The 20,320-nt window shown below is 43.7% G+C and overlaps 2 protein-coding genes across 2 annotated transcripts; both read left to right on the forward strand.

The window, feature by feature from the left end:
• Positions 1-102: 102 nt before the first annotated feature.
• On the forward strand, positions 103-1,180 carry DPPA5 (developmental pluripotency associated 5). The gene is made up of 3 exons (XM_010992687.3): positions 103-393; positions 469-648; positions 984-1,180. The coding sequence occupies exons 1-3, from the start codon at positions 282-284 to the stop codon at positions 1,040-1,042; spliced, it is 351 nt and encodes a 116-aa protein (XP_010990989.1). The 5' UTR covers positions 103-281; the 3' UTR covers positions 1,043-1,180.
• Positions 1,181-17,789: 16,609 nt separating this feature from the next.
• On the forward strand, positions 17,790-19,809 carry LOC135319162 (uncharacterized). The gene is made up of 4 exons (XM_064478155.1): positions 17,790-18,302; positions 18,443-18,569; positions 18,791-18,967; positions 19,555-19,809. The coding sequence occupies exons 1-4, from the start codon at positions 17,829-17,831 to the stop codon at positions 19,611-19,613; spliced, it is 837 nt and encodes a 278-aa protein (XP_064334225.1). The 5' UTR covers positions 17,790-17,828; the 3' UTR covers positions 19,614-19,809.
• Positions 19,810-20,320: the final 511 nt, after the last annotated feature.

The raw sequence follows: 20,320 nt of genomic DNA on the forward strand, positions 1-20,320 counted from the left end.
AAACCCTGGTAAACTCGGAGCCGGCTGGGCCCACCAGCGCTGGGAGGAGAGGAGGGGATGGGAAGGTGGAGATGGTCCTCCGGAGATCAGGGCTGGGTGGGTGGGGCGCTGCGAGTGCGGGATTGGGCAGCCAAGGCCAGGGGCGGGGCCCGGCGGGAGGGGCGGGGCCCGGCGGGAGGGGCAGTGTCCCACCGGGAGCTCCGCTTTCCGCGCGCGGCGCCCGGCGGCTGTGTGAGGCCGAGCCCAGGTGCGCGTGCTCGCTCCCGGTCGAGGCCCTTCGGATGGGGACACCGCCCCAGCGTCAGAATCTCCCGCCGTGGGTGAAAGCTCCTGGAGACCTGAAGAATCCTGAGGTGCTCCAGGTCCAGACAGGGCTGCTGGAAGCCATGTTTGGTGAGTGAGCCTGTCCTGCCCCGGCCGGCGGGAGGTCGGCCCAGGGCCCCAGTGATCACTTTCTTACCCGAACAGGCCCAGGTGGATCTCGAATCCCGTACATCGAGCAAGTGAGCAAAGTCATGCTTGAGGTGCGGACTCTGGAGTCTTCGGACCTCACCGAGGTCCTGGTTTACGGCCCCGACTTGTCCAAGTTCCGGACCAAGTGGATGCTGCAGTCCATGGCGGAGCGGCAGCGCCTGAGGCAGGAGCGCGGTGAGTGGGCCTCCTGTTTCCTCGCCCTTCTTCCTGCCCCCCGATGGGCCCCGCCAGCCTGCGCTGTGCCCAGCCCCCGGGGCGAGCGCCGTCCGTCGGTCCTAGGGACCCTGGGCCGGCCCCTTAGGGCAGTGCTGTCAGCCCAGGTCCTGGTGGCCTCCCCAACCCCATGTTGGAATGAGCCCAGTTGGCCCCACGTGCTGAGGTTCCGGGAATCCCAGGCCCAGGACGCCTAGCTGGGATGCCCCAGAAGTGAAGTCTGACAGAGGCTGGGAACTGTATTTAGGCTCTTCCCCCCTCTCCTCACATGTGCCCACTGTTGCTTTCTGGTGCAGGGATTCTCAGACTGGAGGAAGCCATGAATTCACTGGAACTAGGCCCTCGGATGAAGTGAAGACCATTTGCAGTCAAACCTACCTGGGACCAGGATGCAGAGAGTAGGCTGTGGCTGAAGTGGGTCAGCTGACCAGGAAAAACCAACTAGTCTGGGGCCTCTGCCCGTGTCTTTAAGTCCTGATGTGACTTCCCCCCACCCTCGAAGGTTGCTAATTAAAGAATAAATTTTTTCAACTAGTTTCATACTGTGTCTTGATGTGTGGTTAAAGTATTGGAGATAACATCACAGCTGAGGTGGCCCTTGAGCTTAACCCTTAATTGAAACTCCCAAAGCTAGAAAAAGGTCCAAGAGCACACTTGGCTAGGGTTTAAAAAAAAAAAAATCTAGAGAAAAAGAGTCCAGGAGTCAAGTTCTGAGATGCAGCTCTGACCAAAAAGCAGACAAGCTAGGAGAGATGTGACATCCTGTCACTGACAGCTTCAAGTCCTTGCAAATGGAATAGAAGATGACTAGCTGGGTTCCCTGCTGCATTCAGTCTGCTGCAGGATGTTGCTCAGGCTGGAGTGGGAAGATTACTCGGCTTCACCGGTAAGTAAATGAGAAAGGAGAACCTCACACAGACCCCTTGAAGGGGTCTCTGGGATTAACCAGCCACACTTAAGGAATAGCTGCACTGGGCCTCCAAACAGAAGTGGAATTGGGGCAGATGAGCATTTCCATAGGCCGGGCTCACTCCTGGTGGTTGAGGGGCCATCAGAATGGGGACCTCCCTAATACAGACCAGCTTGGTAATTCACAAACCAAAATGAACCCCACTTAGGGAGCTTTCTGGCCCTATGCCCTCCCCCTGCCCCCAAACTCTATTGATAATAGCATCTGACCCCATATTAAGTTGTGAGGTTAATGTAGGGTATTTAGAATAGGCATCACATAGTAACAAGGGTTGACTGTTTCTTGGAGCAATTGACCTAGAATGGGAGAGGAAACCTAACTGAGCCATTTCCTGTTAAGACAGATGAGGCGTGTCCATCAGACCACTGCTCTCCTCCTCACGCAGCAAATGAATGCACCCCCACTTTGGCCCAATGGTTCAGGCCAAAAGCTCGGAGCCATCCTAGAAGCCTCACCATGAGCAAGCACAGTAACTTGACCTTTAATCCGAGCCCTTCCTGCACCTGTACCTAGCTCAGCCGTGCCCCCTGCCCCCGGTAAAGCTCCTTTGTCAAAACTCCTGAAAGAGGCTCTGAACAGGTCTCCGTGGTTTCTTTTTTAGTTACCTCAGCCTGCTCTTCAGCCAGGCTTAATTTTTCAAATGTTAATCATATGGCCCTTCCTCCAAAAGAGACTGCAGGATTCTCCAATGTTTTCCCTCCAACTTAACCCAAACTCCTCTCCCGGACCTATGCCCTGTGTAATCTGACACCTGCTTTCTGCTCTGCTCCAACTCATTCTCCTGTCTCCAAACTGTCTTGGTACAACTTCAGGGCTTTTATTTTTAACTTCAGGGCTTTTATTTTTGTCCTTGTGCTTAAAGCATGTCTCATGTTTTCAAATGATTCTGCTGCCTTCTCTCAGGAGGCCGGGAGGTCCGTGTTCACCTCTAGAGAGGTCCTCTCCCCACAAGTCTCCGCTTAACTTACTTTCATTTTCCTCATGGCATTTATAAACCCAACTGACAATGTTAGCTGTTCATTTCCCTCCTCTGCCCCACTAGAATGTAAACTCCAGCAAGGGAGGGATTTTTTTTTAATAGGCAATGTGTAATCTTAAATATTAATGATAATCTTCTAAGACATGGGCTCCAGCGAGGCTGCTTGGGTTCAGATCTTGGCTCAGCTTCATTAGCGATGGCGCCATGAGCACAGTTCGCTGTCTGTAACAGGATCATGTCTATCTCCTGGGTTGTAGAGAAGATTAAGTAATTAAGACTATGTCCTTAGACTATGTCAAGTCTCAGAACAATGTGTGATGCAATAGACTTTCAATAAAGATTTCTTGAATGCATGGAGGTCATCCTTCATTCCCTGCCGGACTAGTGCTAGGTCACTCCCCTCCCAGGCTTACAGAGGAGGGACCCCAGCCTCCAGCCCTGTCCTCTGAGGTCCTCAGTATTGAAGACTCGGTGAGGGAAGCCATGGAGCCCTTAACGGGCATTGCGTCCCTGACCCCTGGAAATGCAGGATGCGTGTGCTGCTCTCTGGGGCCTCTGGATGCCATGCAGCCTTTGGGTCGCCAAAGACAAAGATGCATTTTGACATGCTGTTGAAGTTCACTTGGAGGAGAGAGGAAGAGACCAGGCATGCGCTTTACTGGCATTGGGACACCTTCCCTTTCAACCTTCAGAATTCACCCCAGCACTCTGGCCTGAAAGTCATGGACCACCCAGTCCAGCTCCTGCTGAAGACTTTGGAGGAAAAGTAAGTCTCCCCTTTCACACATCCCCAAGAAATGATGATTGTTAAAACCACTGCATCTCGCCACTATGGAGGTTTCTTAAAAAACTAAAAATAAGAGTCACTATTATAGTCCAGCCATCCCACTCTTGGGCATATATCTGGAGAAAACTCTAATCTGAAAAGATACATGCACCCCAGTGTTCATAGCAGCACTATTTTACAATAGGCAAGACATGGAAGCAACCTAAATGTCCATCGACAGATAACTGGATAAAAAAGATATGGTTTGTATACAACAGAACACTACTCAGCCATAAAGATGAAAGAATGTCATTTGCAGCAACATGGATGGAGATTGTCATACTAAGTGAAGTAAGTCAGACAAAGACAAACATCATATGATATCATTTATGTGTGGAATCTAAAAGAAATGATGCTCATGAATTTATTTACATAACTGAAACAGACTCACAGACAGAAAACAAACTTATGGTTACCAGGGTAGGGAGGGATAAATTGGGAGTTTGGGATTAGCAGATACAAATTACCTATGTACAGAATAGATAAACAAGTTTATTCTGTATATTCAACGGCTTGTAGTAACTGGTAATGAAAAAAATATGAAAAGGACTATGTATACATAAATGTATAACTGAATTGCTATGCTATACACCAGAAACTAATAAAACATTGTAAATTAAAACATTAAAATTAGTAAAGGGGAGGGTATAGCTCAGGTGGTAGAGTGCAGGCTTAGCATACACAAGGTCCTGAGTTCAATCCCCAGTACCTCCTCTAAAATAAATAAGTAAATCTAATTACCACCCACCACAAAAAATAAAATAATAAAAAAATTAAAATTAGGAAGTCAGAAAAATACCATATGATATCACTTATATGTGGAATGTTAAAAAAAAAAAGACAAATGAAATAATTTATTTCAGACTCACAGAAACAGACTCACAGACATAGAAAACAAACTTATGGTTACCAAAGGGGAGAGAGGGTGGAAGGGATAAGCTGGGAGTTGGAGATTTGCAGATACTACCTACTATATATATATAAAATAGATAAACAACAAGTTTGTACTGTATAGCACAGGAAACTATATTCAATAGCTTTTAGTAACTTATGGCAAAAGAGAATATGAAAATGAATATATGTATTTCATGTATGACTGAAGCATTATGCTATACACCAGAAACTGACACACTGTAAACTGATTATACTTCAATAAAAAAAATATATATATATATATACAAAAAAATTAAAATAAAAAACACAGCCACACACTGCACCTCTGATTTTGAAGCATGAGACACAGACAAATGAATTTCCTGCTATTTGGAGTGTCAGGGGGAAACCTGGCTCAGCTCCATGTGGTAAGAGGCCAAGACTGTCTACAAAGGTTGCAGGGCCTAGCAGGCTTGTCCTTCCCAGGCAAGAACTCATGGCCTCTTATGGGACAACCACTGCCTGTCAGGATCAGAGGCCATGCCAGGGCCCCAGACTCTGCAGATCAGGGAGGGGCTCACACTGGATCAGGTGGGCTGTGGGCAGGGGGCATCTCAGTTTCCAGGGAAGAGTCTGCCTCTGGATCCTGGTTGCCCCAAGGTGGCTTCCTGTGGATTTGGGCACATTTTGAACGGAATAGCATTGGGCAGGATGTGTCTGGAGTCTGGTCAATGGTTCCAGCAGTCCCCCACAACCTCACCTACAGGTGACTGGCAAACTTTTTTTTGCTGATCTGTTTGCTAGGTGGACCATCTCCTTGTCCTCAGTACTTCTTGAGTCTCCTTTATGGACTGACAGTGGTGGCACCCCCAAATTACTCTCAGCTAGTGCACCCTTCAAAGAATCAGTTGGTAACGAACAGTTTGTGTGGGGATGTAAACTGTGGGGTTGTGAACCCCAATTCTGCAGTGTGGAGGAAGCATAAAAGCTGCCCTTGCCCGTTAAGTCTAGAAACTCTGTCCTGTGGGCAGTGCTTGTAAATGTCGAAAACAGCTTTAGGTTAGTTAATCTGTGTCAAAGCAGCAAAACTTGAAAATTTAAGAACACGCCGTACATTCCATGCCCTGGACTGAAGATTTTTCAGCCCCAAACAAAACAAAACCAAACCAGTGGGGAGGGTATAGCTCATTGGTAGAGCACGTGCCTAGCATGCAGAGATCCTGGGTTCAATCCCCAGTACCTCCACTGACAAGAAAAAAAAAAGGGAAACCCCCACAAAACTTAGAAAATTCATAGAAAAGTTTTGGAAGTAACAGCCTGAAGGTTAAAAAAAAAAAAAAAGGTTGTCTTGGAGAGGCTGCCTTTTCAGGTTGAGTTTGAAGCTCTTCACTGATTTTCTACCAAGTTTAAGTGCAGGGCAAAACAAACTTTCACTGTAATGCAGAGAAGTCTGCCCTAAGAAAGCGCAGCCTTCAGGATTTAAAAATTGGGAGAGGAGGTTGAACTAGGGCCTGGTCCAAGAAAACTGATAAACAAAAGGGAATTCTAACCTAGTGAAACCCTTTGGCCCCAAAGTGGCCAGAAATAGCCCAGGCTGAGCGAGCCCCTTGCTGGCTGGGAACTCCACCGGGCTCCTGGGTTAACATGATGCTCACAGTATTATCATCCAGTTAACACACAAAGAAATCAAGGCCCATCAATCACACCCCTCCCTGCAATTCATATAGTCACACTTCAACATGCATGCAATTTTTTGAGGGCCATGTGAAATGTTTTTTACTCTGGGGAGATCCCCAGCGGGTGTAGACAGTTCTAGTGGGGAACTTCCAGCCTATCTCCCTGCCTGCCCTCTGGGCTCCCCAGGGGCACCTCCAGGACTACTGGGACTGAGGGCATGGTGGGGAGGGGTGGGAGGAGGGACCTCTGGGCCTTGGCCATTTGGTGGGCTAGAGCAAGTCTCCCAAACTGCAGATGGGTGGGGCCAGCCCTGCAGTGCCTTCCTGATCTGGAAGTCAAGTGGATCTAAGAGTGGAGAAGCTGGAGGTGCCTCAGAAGCTGCACTGGAGACCTGGGCAGGGAGGGCAGGTAAGTTCCCCCAGGAAGTCCATCCTGGGTGAGAGCTGAGGCCACAGGGAAGGGACAGCCAGGCTTAATGGAGGTAATGAGGACTGAACCCTGGACCTAGTGCATGCTAAGCACATGCTCTACCACTGAGCTATACCCTCCCATCTTGCCCCATCTAAGTGTAGATTGTGATTTTTCTCTGACTCTTTTATCTTGTCTCACTACTACTCCCCTTAATTCACTTAATCTGGAAACATCTTTTGTGTCTGGTTCACCACCTCCCCAGGAACACTGTTCCAGGGAAAAAACCCCAAAAATAAAGGGGGTTGGATATAGTTCAATGGTAGAGCATGTTTAGCATGCATGAGGTCCTGGGTTCAATACCCAGTACCTCCATTAAAAACAAACAAACGAACAAACAAACCTTAAAAATAGAAAAAATAGAAGCTGTGGCCAAGGAGTATTTTCAGGACTTCAGGGAAATATATTCAGCAAACAAGTGTCTGGAATGTTAATTAGTTCTATGAAAGCAACTTGAAACATTAACCTGTACAGTTACTCACCAGGGGCAAGAATGCTTTTTGGAGGAGGGTTGTGTGTGGCACGTGGGACTGGGGAGCTCCAGTTTGTTCAGAGAGCTTGTAATCGGAGATGGGCTATTGTTTTCCTTCCTAATGTTAACAGAAAGCATGGCTATTGTTGTACACGATTTAACTTTGTAGGACGGCCAAATTGCCACATTAAATAAGTTCAGCTGTACTGCTAAAAAAAGGAAAATCAGAAAATTCTGACCTTCAAGGATCCCTAGCCCGAACTTCTGTCTCGGGCCTGACACTTCCATGGAAGACAAGCAAAGAAAAGAAATGGGGAGTAGAGAAGTGAACAGGGCTTGGGGTCTGTGGAAGGGAAGGGTACTAAAAGGGGGAACAGATGGACGATTCCCTTTTCTTTTTCAGGTTTGTACTCAAAGACTTGTCTAAGAATTAAATTCACAAGGTGAGGACGGAGGACGGTATAGCTCAGCGGTTGAGCCCATACTTAGCATGCAGGAGGTCCTGGGTTCAATTCCCAGTACCTCCATTAAAATAAATAAATATAATTATTCCCCCCACAAAAAAAAATTCGCATGAGGCAGAGTAACAGAAGGAAACTCGAAGGAAAATTTAATGACATGTACACATGGGAGAGAGCCAGGAAACTGAGCAACTCACTGAAGTAGCCAAAGGCCTCGCCTTAAATCCCGTCCTCAGCTAACCAGGGCGGGGGCGGTTATGGGGGTCACCGGGAAAAGCACTGTAAACGGGGGGAAGGGGGGGATTGTGATGCAGATGTAAGTCTTTGCCTTCCTTGGGACAACTTTTAGAGAGTAGGTCATCCTTTTCTTCCTGGAGGGAGACACTCTTACAAACGGAGATTCTCCTTATAAATGTAAATGTCCCTTACAAGAGGGTAACTCCTACTTGGTTTTCAGAGCTTTTCCTTTGCTGTTTCTTAGAAAAAGGTCAGCTTAATATATAAAATACACAGATAACAAGTTTCTTCTGTATAGCACAGGGAACTATATTCAATCTCTTGTAGTAACCTATCATGAAAAAGAATCTGAAAAGGAACATGTGGATGTACATGTATGACTGAAACACGATGCTGTGCACCAGAAACTGACACAACGTTGTAAACTAACTACTTCAATTTAAAAAAAGAATGCAAATTTTAAAAAAGAAGGAAATAGCTTAAAATAATATACCAGAGAGACCTATTTTGGGTGGCAAATTCTCCTCCCCTCCACAACTAAAAGATGGCTGCAGTCCAAGAGACCCAAGGCAAGCAAGTGCCTTTGAGCCTCTTTCTATGGAAGTTCAGCTTTTTTCCCTGAAAACATTCCTTGCCAAATGGGGCCGGAGTACTAGCCAAGCTCTTACCTCAGGACCACTCAGGCATGGGCCAGTACCACCCCTCCATCTCTCTATTCTGAATTCTGCTCAAGTTCTCTGAGTGGTCCTTAAAGTTATCTGCACTCATCTTGGTGGAAAAAGCATGTCACTAGCCATTTCAGTAAACAAAGGATGCTGCAGCCATCAAGTCATCAGCCACTGCAGCCCCTATCTTCAAGGCACACCCTGAAGGCATTCAGGCTGGAAACAACTAAGATACTGGCCCTAGATAGTTAAGGCAGGCGCTGTAGATGAAAAATATGGTTGGTAAACAAAGGATGCTACAGTCATCACGCCCTCAGCCACTGCAGTCACCCCTGATGGTGCATCCTAAGGACTCAGGACACTGGCCCTCAATAGCTCAGATGCGTATCAAAGAAAGGATTGCAATGAGTCCAGACTCTTGCATCTTCCTATACATAGAAAAGCACTAAATTCACTAACTTCAGATGTCTGGTTTTTCTTTAACTAGCAGTAATCTTTTTTTTTTTTCCTGCAAAAACTCCTATATATCCTGTCTCCTCCTTTACCTTTTCAGAACAGTCCTGTAGTGCTACTGGAGAGACTTAAGTCCTCAGTAAGTCCACTGAATAAAACAGTTCTCAACTTTTAGGCTGTGCTTTTTTTTTTTTTTCCCATTCGACACCTCCATGTCTTGACGGCTCATTTCCATTGTCCACATTCATCCATTCACCTACTGACGGACAACGTGGTTGCTTTCAAGTTTTGGCAATTATGAATATAGCTGCTATGTGCAAGCTTTTGTGTGGACATAAGTTTTCAACTCCTTTGGGTAAAATACCAAGGAGTGAAACTGTTAAATTGTGGGGCAGGAGTATGTTTAGTTCTGTAAACATCTGTCAAGCCGTCTTCCAAAGTGAATGGACCACTTTGCATTCCTGTCAGCAATGCAGGAGTTCCTGCTGCTCCACACCCTCTCCAGCATTCAGCGTCGCCAGCAGCTTGGGTTTCTGGCCATTCTAACAGGTGTGAAGTGGTATTTCACTGTTGTTTTAATTTGCATTTCCCTAATGACATAGGATGTGGAGCATATTTTTGTATGCTTATTTGCCATCTTTATGTCTTTTTTAGTGAGATGTCTGTTCAGATCATTTCTCCATTTTTAAATTGGTTATTTTCTTGTTGAATTTTAAGTTTTTTGTATATTTTGGATCATGGCCCTTTATCAGATATGTCTTTTGAAAATATTTTCTTCTAGTCTGTAGCTTTTCTTATCATTTTCTTGACAATGTCTTTCACAGAGCAGAAATTTTAAATTTTAAGGAAGTCCAGCTTATCAGCTATGTCTTTCGTGGATTGTATCATTGGTATTGCATCTAAAAAGTAATGGAATATTATCCAGACATAAGACAGAATGGAATCCTGCATTTGTGACAACACAGATGGAACTTGAGGGCATTATGTTAAGTGAAATAAGTTACAGAAAGACAAATACCATCTGATCTCACTTATATGTGGACTTTTCAAAAAAAAAACAAAACAAAAAATCCAAGTGGATAGATACCTAAGAAATGATTGGTGGTTGCCTGGGGATTTGGGGGTGCGGGTGGAATGGGTGAAGATGGTCAAAAGGTACAAACTCACAGCTCTAAGGTAAGTCCTTGGGATGCAATGTGCTGCATGGTGACTAGAGTTAATAATACTGCATAGCAGATCTGAAGTTTCCTAAGAAAGTAGATCTTCAAAGTCCCTATCACAGGAAAAAAAAAAAAAAAAAACAGAAAAAATTTTGTAGGTATGTGTGATAACAGATGTTAGCCAGACTTAATGTGGTGGTCATTTTGTAATGTATACAAATATTAAATCATTATGTTGTACACCTGAAACTGATGTTGTATGTCAATTATACCTTAGTAAAGAAGTCATCACCAAAACCAAGGTCATCTGAATTTCCTCCTATGTTATCTTCTAGGAGTTTTATAGTTTTGCATTTTTTTTTAACATTTTTTATTGATTTATAATCATTTTACAATGTTGTATCAAATTCCAGTGTAGAGCACAATTTTTCAGTTTTACATGAACATATATATATACATTGTCACATTTTTTCTCCGTGGGCTATCGTAAGATCTTGTATATATTTCCCTGTGCTATAGAGTATAATCTTGTTTATCTATTCTACAATGTCGAAATTTTGAAGTTTTGCATTTTATACTTAGCTTTTTGATTCATTTTGAGTTAGTTTTGTGAAGGACGTGAGGTCTGTGTCTAGATTCTTTTGATTCTTTCCTTTTTTTTTTTGTATGTGGTTATCCAAGTGTTCCTGTGCTGTTTGTTTGTTTTTCTGTGACACAGTAAATATTCTAGAGATGCAAAGATAGACCAATAAAAACAGATCTTCTAATATAATTTATCATATTATCATCTTAGATACTGTAAAAAGCATTTTATAAAAGTCAACAAAGATGTCTGATTTTAAAACAAGTAAATATTCTTTTTTTCTTTTTCTTTATAACTTCTAAAGCATTTGCTTTTTAAAAACTTTGCATTCTTTTTCATTGAAGTATAGTCAGTTAACAATGTGTCAATTTCTGGTGCACAGCATCATGTTTCAGTCATACATATATGTACATATATTCCTTTCAATATTCTTTTTCGCTATAGCTTACAGCAATGTTTGTTGAAAAGACTGTCTTTCCTCCATTGAGTTGCCTTTGCTCTCTTTGTCAAAGATCAATTGACCTTATTAGAGTGGGTCTGTTTCTGGATCCCTTGTTTCGTTGATCTATTTGTCTGTTCTGTGGCCAATACCACACCATCTTGATGACTGTCATTTTGTAGTAAGTCTTGAAGTTGGGTAGTGTCAGTCCTCTGACTTTGTATTTCTGTATCTTATTGCTTTAACATGTTTCTCAATAGGTAGAACATCTCATATACTTGTAACTTATTTTCCTTTTCTGTGAACTGCCTACTCATGTTCTTTGTCAATTTTTCTGTTGGGAATCCTCATCTGATTTTTGCTTATTTGCAAGAATTCCTTACCTGGGCTACATCTCAGTACCTTGGTGCTTTGGTTTTCAAGTATCTTCTTCAAATCTGTCATCCATTTGATAACTTTGTAATGTCACTTTCTAAGTTTTTTTGAAATTGAGATGTAATTGACATATAACATTATATTAGTTTTAGGTGTACAAAATAGTGATTTGATATTTGTATATTTTGTGAAATGATCACCACAATAAGTCTAGTTGTCTAGTTAACATCCACCACCACACATGGTTACACAATTTTTTTTTCTTGTGATGAGAACTTTGAAGTTATATTCTCTTCGCAACTTCCAAATATCCAGTTTAGTATTATTACAATAACTATAACCACCATACTGTACATTACATCCGCAGGACTTATTTATTTTATAACTGCAACTTTGTACCTTTTAATGACCTCGCCCATTTTTGCCTACCCCTCACCCCTGCCTCTGGCAACCACTCATTTGTTGAAAAGAAATCCTCAAGTTTTAGGTATTTGAGATACTTATACAGAAAATTAGTTATCTAAAATTCAAGCAATATGGGTATCGCTCATATGTGGAATCTAAAAAAAAAAAAAAAGACAAACGAACTTAAATGTAAAACAGAAACAGACTCATAGACATAGAATATAAACTTGTGGTTGCCAGTGGGGAGGGGGCTAGGAAGGGACAGACTGGGAGTTTGAAATTTGTAGATACTGACAGGTATATATAGAATAGATAAACAAGACTATACTGTACAGCACAGGGAAATGTATGCAAGATCTTGTGGTGGCATGGTGAAAGTACGCAACAATGAGCACATGTATGTTCATGTATAACTGAAAAATTGTGCTCTACACTGGAAATTGATACAACATTGTAAACTGAATATAACTCAATAAAATAAAAATAAAATAAAATAAAATAAAATAAAATAAAATGAAATTCAAACAAACTGGGCATCCTGTATTTTACCTGGCAGCTCTGGCTTTGAGACTTCTCTGCCATCCCAGACCCTCCTCTCTGCAAGACTAGGAAAGACTATTTCTGTAAATATACTTGTATGTGTTATAAATAGCCAAATCTCTCTTTACATTTTGTTAGGGACTAATTATACAATAGAAAATCAATTCTTCTTGGTCTCCTTTAAGAGCACAGCTAAAAAACACAGGCATTGCCAAAGACTGAACATTTGATTATCTTATTCTGCCCACTACCCCTTTTTTAAAAAATTGAAGTATAGTTGATTTACAATGTCATATTAATTTCTGGTGGACGGCACAGTGATTCAGTTACACATACACATATGAATATACACATTCCTTTTCATATCCTTTTTCATTATAGGCTCTTATAAGCTGTTTAATGTAGCTCCCTGTGCTGTACAGTAGGACCTTGTTGTTTTACATACAGCCGTTTATATAATATCTATTTTACATGCAGTAGTTAACATCTGATAATCTCAAACTCCCAGTCTATGTCCCCCTCTTTCCCCTGGTAACCTTAATTTTGTTTCCTATGTCTGTGAGTCTGTTTCTGTTTTATAAATAAGCTCATTTGTGTCATTTTTTTCTACATATAAGTGATATCATAAGGGATTTGTCTTTCTCTAACTGACTTCACTTACTATGATAATCTCTAGGTCCACCCACATTGCTGCAAATGGCATTATTTTATTACTTTTTATGGCTGAGTAGTATTCCATCGTGTATATATATACCATTTCTTCTTTATCCAGTCATCTGTCAATGAGCATTTAGGTTACTTACAGCTCTTGGCTACTGTAAATAGTGCTTCTATGGACACTGGGGTGCATGTATCTTTTCAAATTAGAGTTTCCTCCTGTTATATGCACAGGCGTAGAATTGCTGCATCATATGGTAAGTCTATTAGTTTTTTAAGGAACCTCCATACTATTTTCCACAGTGGCTGCACCACACTGCATTTCCACCAGCCGTGCAGGAGGGTTCCCTGTTCTCCACACCCTCTCCAGCACTTACCATGTGTCTCCCAGTGCCTTTTTAACCCAACAAATGGACAGATACCTCCTTCCTCACCTTCTGTTCGGAATGCTCACATCTTTCTAAAGTTTGGCAAGTTTCTAATTTCAGGAGGTAAACGTATTTTTGTCTACTAGACGGAGCTAGAATCTTATTTCTGCAGCTTCCTGTGCACCCTATTCCTGGGTGTCACAATTAAGAGGTACAGTGGCCTTTGTCTTATAATTCTGGGGACACTTTTCCAAAGCAGTCTTCATCTTAACATTCCCCACATAAAAAAATTTTTTTTTTAAATTAAAACAAACAAACAAAAACATTCCCTACAGATGACCAAGTGGGTAAAGGGGAAAAATGAAAGAAGAGAACTTCCAAGTTCACCTACTGATCATGTTTCAGCATAACTACCATTACAAAATAATGCCATTTTCAGCAACATGGATGGACCTGGAGAATGTCATTCTAAGTGATGTAAGCCAGAGAAAGAAAGAAAAATACCATATGGTATCGCTTATATGTGAAACCTAAAAAAAAGACAAAGAAACTTATCTACAAAACAGGAACAGACTCACAGACACAGAAAACAAACTTCTGGTTATGGGGGTGGGGGTAGGAAGAGGGAGGGAAGGGATAAATGGGAGTTTGAGATTTGCAGATACTAACTACTATATATAAAATAGATAACAAGTTCATACTGTATAGCACAGGGAACTATATTCAGTATCTTGTAGTAACTTATGGTGAAAAAGAATATGAAAACGAATATATGTATGTTCCTATATGACTGAAGTATTGTGCTGGACACCAGAAACTGACACAACATTGTAAACTGAGTAGACTTCAATAAAAAAAATATATATACATATATATATATATATAAAAACAACTACTATTATTTGAGAGGAATCTCACAGCTGTGCTCAGAGCCTGGGGTGGGGGTGGGGGTGGTTCTGGGTGCAGGCAGCTCCTTCCCTCAGTTGTCCAAGATGGTTTAGGAGACTCTGTAGCCAGAGGTCAAGAACACCTCCTTTTCTTTACCAGGTCCTAAACTGATTGATTTGTCTTTTAAAATAGCTGTGAGTCTAAGATTGAGAACTTTATTGACATGTTGTTCAAAACCATTTTTGATGAAATCCTTTTATTTGACACTCAGAATATTTGGTAATAATCAGATATTACTCATTGGTTTCACAGCCCCCTACTAGTGAGGTTTTATTTGGTAGGGGGGAGTAATTTTGTTTGCTTATTTACTTTTCTATTGTTTTGCATTCTATTTTATTGAAGTATAGTCAGTTTATAATGCGTCAGTTTCTGGTGTACAGCATGTTTCAGTCATACATATACATACATATATTTTTTCAGATTCTTTTTGATTATAGGTTATTACAAGCTACTGAATATAGTTCCCTGTGCTCTACAGTAGGACCTTGTTGTTTATCTATTTTATATATAGTAGCAGTATCTATAAATCTCGAACTCCCAGTTTATCCCTTCCCACCCCTTTTCCCCCTAGGTAACCAAAAGTTCATTCTCTCTGTCTGTGAGTCTGTCTGTTTTGTAAATAAGTTCATTTGTGTCTTTTATTCTTTTTTTTTTTTTTTGATTCCACATACAAGTGATATCATATGGGATTTTCTTTTTCTTTCTGACTCACTTCACTTAGAATGATGATCTTCAGGTCCATCCATGTTGCTGTAAATGGCATTATTTTATTTACTTTTTATGGCTGAGTAGTATTCCACTGTATACGTATACCACTTCTTCTTTATCCATTTATGTGTTAATAGATATTTAAGGTTGTTTGCATGTTTTGGCTATTGTAAATAGTGCTGCTGTGAACATTGGGGTGCATGTGTCTTTTCAAATTAGAGTTTTCTCTGGATATATGCCCAGGAGTGGGATTATTTATTTATTTTTAATGGCAGTACTAGGGACTGAATCCAGGACCTTGTACATGCTAAGCAGACACTCTACCACCGAGCTATACCCTCCCCTCTTTATTGACTTGAATTGTCTGAGAATTTAGAAAGTCACAGCCCTGTCTCTTCTTTCTAGCAGTAGATTGAGAAGAGAGGCTGGTTGATGGCCAAGCCCACGGACATAGCCTGGTTACAGATCCCTGGGGGGTGAGGAAACTGCTTCTCATCTCATTCCTGAGAAAGGGATTACATTCAAAGAACAGTTTATCTCTTGTTCAGGGCACTGATGTGCTGCTTTTCTTTACGTGCTAATAAAAACATCACAAAGTAGAAAAGTGGATGGTGTAATTCAAGTGGTAGAGCGCATGCTTAGCATGCTGAGATCCTGGGTTCAATCCCCAGTACTGCCATTAAAAAACATAATAAATAAATGAATGAATAAGTAACCTAATTACCTTCCCGTACCAAAAACCAAACCAAAACAAACAGAACATTACAAAGTGGTCAACAGGATCATGAATAGAGCAAGTGAAAGATTAAAAAGAAATTTTTGGGGCGGAGGTAATTAAGTGTACTTATTTATTTATTTAGTGGAGGTACAGGGGATTGAACCTAGGACCTCATACATGTTAAGCATGTGCTCTACCGCTGAGCTATACCCTCCCCCTGAGCAAGTTAAAGATTCTGAAGGACATGTCATTTCCTCATCCCTCTGCCCTCTGCCCTGTGGGATGCAAGCTGAGTACATTCTCTTTTAGAAGGGAGCGCACGGCCCCACACTTAATGTCCCGCTCTTCTAGTTGTGTTTATCAAACCCTTTTTCTTGTATATAGGAAGAATTGTCACCTGGGGAATGGACTCCGGTTAGTTCAAGGGCTTCCCGGTACAACAGCTGCTTAAAACCTTGGCTCCACAGAAGGGCAACAGCCACTGCGGACGGTGGTCTGCTACAAGACAAAAGCAAAGCAAAAAGAACAACATCAACTACCAACAACAACAAAAACACCCCTACCTCCCTGGTACTTTCATCCTCCTGGGCAGCTTTCGTCTCTGTAAATGTCCCTCTTTGGTGGACTTTTTCATTTATTAAAATATCTCCCCAGATGGGAGAAGGTACAGCTCTGTGGTAGAGCACGTGCTTAGCATGCATGAGGTTCTGGGTTCAATCCCCAGTACCTCTGTTAAAAATATTTTAAAAAATAGAAATAAATTAAATATTTCCCCACATTTCATTATCACCTTCATGGATCACATTTTAGGAGACTGGCAGGTGGGAAGATTTACTTTCCCTTTGCATCTATAAAGGATGTATTTTATTTAAAACAAAACTTTTCCTGAAACAAGAGGTGATTTTTCTTTTTAATGCAGTGGGTGTGCGTTCCACACTGTTCCCGTCATGTGCTGGGTAAACCAACCGCGCTGCTAAAACAGAAGGCGGGAGACTCACAGGATTTATGGTCTGCCTATTACACAGAAGCCTGTTACTCTGTTTAAGGGATTAAAAAAAGATACCTTGAGATTGGAGGATTGACTAAAAATGTCATTGTCGTTTGAATAGACTTCCTTTGTCGGAAGTTATTCAATTAATGTTGCATTTTAAATATGCACATACAAATATACACAGTATGGAAGGATAACATGACAAATAATATTCCCCTTTCTAACTAATCTTCGTAACATACTCTCAGACTTCTTTTTTCCTTTCCCATATCTGGGCATATAGATTTAACTCATTCCTTTCTATTAAACTTTCTATTAAGAAAAACAGACCAAAAGGAGGTAGAGAAATAGTGTAATGAACCCAGTCTATTGTTCAGCTTCAAAATAATCAGTAATCTTGTTTGTATTATATTACCTACATTGAGATTGTTTAGAGGTAAAGTCTAGATGTACCATTTCATTTGTAAATATTTCCTGCTCACCGTTGACCCTTGAACATCACCAGGATTAGGAGAACCGACCCACTACACAGTGGAAAATCCACTGATAACTTACAGTCACCCCTCCGTATACCGGGTTCCTCCCCACCTGCCACTCAGCATTTGTGGAGTCAGCCAACTCCCAAGCCTACTTACTACTGAAAATATCCACGCACAAGGGGACCTGTGCAGTCCAAACCCGTGTTGTTCAAGGCTCAGCTGTATTTAATTTTGCTACTAGATCTTAACTTTTTACAGTAGTGTTAGATTTATAGAAAAAAGGAGCCAATAGTAGAGTTCCACACTGTATCTTTTCAGTTTTCCCTATCATTAACAGTCCTCTATAGAGTGTATTATACACACTGTTAATCATCGTTAAAATCAACAATAGTGACACATTACTATGAAACAGTCCCTACTTATTCCCATTTCCTTAATTATTATTATTATTTTTAACCAATTATCCCTTTTGTGTTGCAGGACCCCACATTGCCTGTCATCTCACCACCTCCTTAGGCTCCTCTTGGTTGTCACGTTTTCCCAGACTTGCATAGGTTTTGATCACCTTGACAGTTTTGAGGCGCACAGGCTGCCCCTCCTGGAAGTCATGTAAGGTTTTCGCCAAGATTAGAGTGGGATTATATGTTTTGGGGAGGAAGATCAAAGAGGTCAAGGACCATTTTCATCACATGCAAATTTCCTCTCTCCAAACAAGTTGTTTCAGGTGTTGGAGCTTCCGTTTTCTGGAAAGAGGTCTTGAATGGTGGGTGCAGGCACTCAGTGAGCGCGGCTCAGGGTCCCACCGCCCGGCTCCGCGGGCTGCAGGTTCCCCCAAGGTGGGCAGGTGTGGTTCCTACAGCTGTGGCTGCGGGAGACCTCAGCCTGGAGAGAAGGGCCTTCTAGAAGACATGGAGGCTTCGAGGACGGTGGAGTCCTCCGAGGCCGCGTGGGTTCCATTCTTCAGCCGCCCGGCTTCCTCCCCTGACCCCCTTCCCAAATTCTCTCCGCTTGGCACCCGAGGAGCCATCGGATCTGCCCCAGCGCACATGGCTATGCAGCCGGCCAGAGACCCTCGCAAACTCAGCCTAGCGGGCCTACGGGTGTTCCAGGGCCCTCAGACGGCGGAGTCGGTGACGGACAGCAACCCTGTTCCGGAACCGCTGGTTCGGAGGGGCGGCGGGGCGGAGGGACGCGGCGGCTGCGGTGGGATGCGAGTCTGGGCGCGCGGAAGGGGCGGGGCCGGAGCCGGAGCCGTGAGCAGCCGCCCTCCCCAGCTCCCTCCCTCCCTCCTGCGCCCTGGCAGATGCTGCTCCCGGTGCCCCACCGGCGCCCGGGGCTTCGTCGTGCCCTAAGTCTGAGGCAGATTCCAGACGACAGTTACAACCCAGAGATCCTTTACGTGGAGCTGTGGATGCTTCCCGTGTTGTTCGGTGAGTGAGCCCGGAGCCAGCGCCCTTGGATGTCCGCGGGTGGCATCCGGTCCGATGCCGCCCACGTTACTTCTCATGGGTGGGGCTCTGTCAGTGCCCCCGAAGTTTCCTGGAATCCTGGACGCTCCGTGAGCCAGTCTGGGCGGACTCCGACCCCGAGGGCCCCCTCCCTTTGTGACCCTGGGGCCCGAGGCTCAGCACCCCTCTCCTCCCCTCCCCAGGCCCGGACGGCGAACTGATGACGGCTCTCCACCGGTGGTTCGGGGTCTTACTCGTGGTGAGCGCGGTCCCAGGATGCGGAGTCCTGATCTTCATTATTGGGCCGCCCTTCTACCAGCATCTTACGATGCTCCTCATCGTGGCGGTGTCTTTCCAGCTTCGGATCCGCGAAAACCGAGGTAGGAGTTCCAGGGGTCCCAGCAGGGAATGCTTCCTCCGCCCAGGAGCCCGGGAAGGTGGACTTGCTTGCCGCATCTTTGCGGCTCATTCCAGTTCCTTGGTCTCAGGGCCTGGGACAGTTTCGAAAACAGCCACCAAGTCTTAAAAATCCCTGGGTGTGTGTCCCAGCTCCCGAGCCAGGAGAGCGAGAAGAGTTTGGGAAGGAGACAGGGGCAGGACCCAAAGGTGAAAATCTAGCACATCTGTGCACTCTGGGCGAGGGTCCTGGAGGGATGTCGGAGCAGCACTTTTAGGGGATGTCCTCTGCAGAGTCTCTTGTGGGCCTGCCCTACCACTTAGATAACTAGGACAGCGGATTTCCAAGCGTAGTCCCAGGACCAGCAGGATCAGCATCACCTGGGAGCTTGTTAGAACTGCAAACTCGGGTGCCCACCCTGACCCACGGAATCTGAAACTGGGGATGGGACCAAGTAATCTGTGTTTTAACACGCCCTGCAGCTAATTCTGTTACACACCAGAGTTTGAAAACCATCGCTCTAGGGTCGTCTCCTCAAAGCCTGCACCCAACCAGCTGCTTTCTTTTTAGCCAGAGCTCGGACCAGACGGCTGCTAAATTCTGCGCGGGCCTCCGGACGCTCGGTTTAAGGCTGGGACCGGTCCTGAATCCCTTATCCTTATCCAGAAGTCGGCTCATGGCGGACCTCACCACAGGGACGGCATTGCTGGGGGATAGAGGCCAGGAGGCTAAGGCGCTATGAAAGATGCAGATGACTATGGGTGTGGAGACCACCATCCTTAATTCTGTCACCTTCAAGTTATTGCAAGCTTGAGCTTTTAAGGAAAGTTTCAGTGGTTTTATAATAAATTATCTTTATTGGTTTTGTCTTTTTTGTTTCTTTTAAAGTGAAAGCAAGTTTATTTAGAGAGATACACACTCCATAGAGAGTGCAGGTGGTCTCAGAAGGCAAGAGAGAGAATGACCCATTGGTTTGTGTTGATCAGTGTTCTTTCCAGGTTATAATGGGAAAAGGCAAAAAAAAAAAAAAAGTTTCAAAAAGTGTTTTCAGCTCCTCAGAGTGTTAGGGAAGGGGGTGATGGAATCTCTGGAGGAGTCCCCAATACCTTGGCTCTGGAATCAAGCTCACCTTTCCTGCCTGGGTCCCCACCGGAAAGAGCAGGGAGCTTCAGGGAGCAAGATGCCTGTTACGGGGTACAGCCCAGCAGTCCAGGCAGGTGAAGGCCAACAGCTGTTCCTCGGTTGGGGTACTCCGGCTCTCTGCTAGCTTTTCAGGAACAATTCAGCTGCAGCTATGAGCTCTTTGAAGCCAGTTTGAAGGGAATTGAAGAACTTA

This window comes from Camelus dromedarius, chromosome 24 (assembly GCF_036321535.1).
Source record: "Camelus dromedarius isolate mCamDro1 chromosome 24, mCamDro1.pat, whole genome shotgun sequence".
NCBI classification, from domain to species: Eukaryota; Metazoa; Chordata; class Mammalia; order Artiodactyla; family Camelidae; genus Camelus; species Camelus dromedarius.

Bases quoted from the DNA above. Each gene is read 5' to 3' on its own strand.
- DPPA5 (XM_010992687.3), top strand. From the start codon at position 282: ATGGGGACACCGCCCCAGCGTCAGAATCTCCCGCCGTGGGTGAAAGCT. The intron at 394-468 runs GTGAGTGAGCCT...TTACCCGAACAG, and splicing joins GCTGCTGGAAGCCATGTTTG to GCCCAGGTGGATCTCGAATC. The intron at 649-983 runs GTGAGTGGGCCT...TTTCTGGTGCAG, and splicing joins GCGCCTGAGGCAGGAGCGCG to GGATTCTCAGACTGGAGGAA.
- LOC135319162 (XM_064478155.1), top strand. From the start codon at position 17,829: ATGCAAATTTCCTCTCTCCAAACAAGTTGTTTCAGGTGTTGGAGCTTC. The intron at 18,570-18,790 runs GTGAGTGAGCCC...TCCCCTCCCCAG, and splicing joins GATGCTTCCCGTGTTGTTCG to GCCCGGACGGCGAACTGATG. The intron at 18,968-19,554 runs GTAGGAGTTCCA...CTTTCTTTTTAG, and splicing joins TCGGATCCGCGAAAACCGAG to CCAGAGCTCGGACCAGACGG.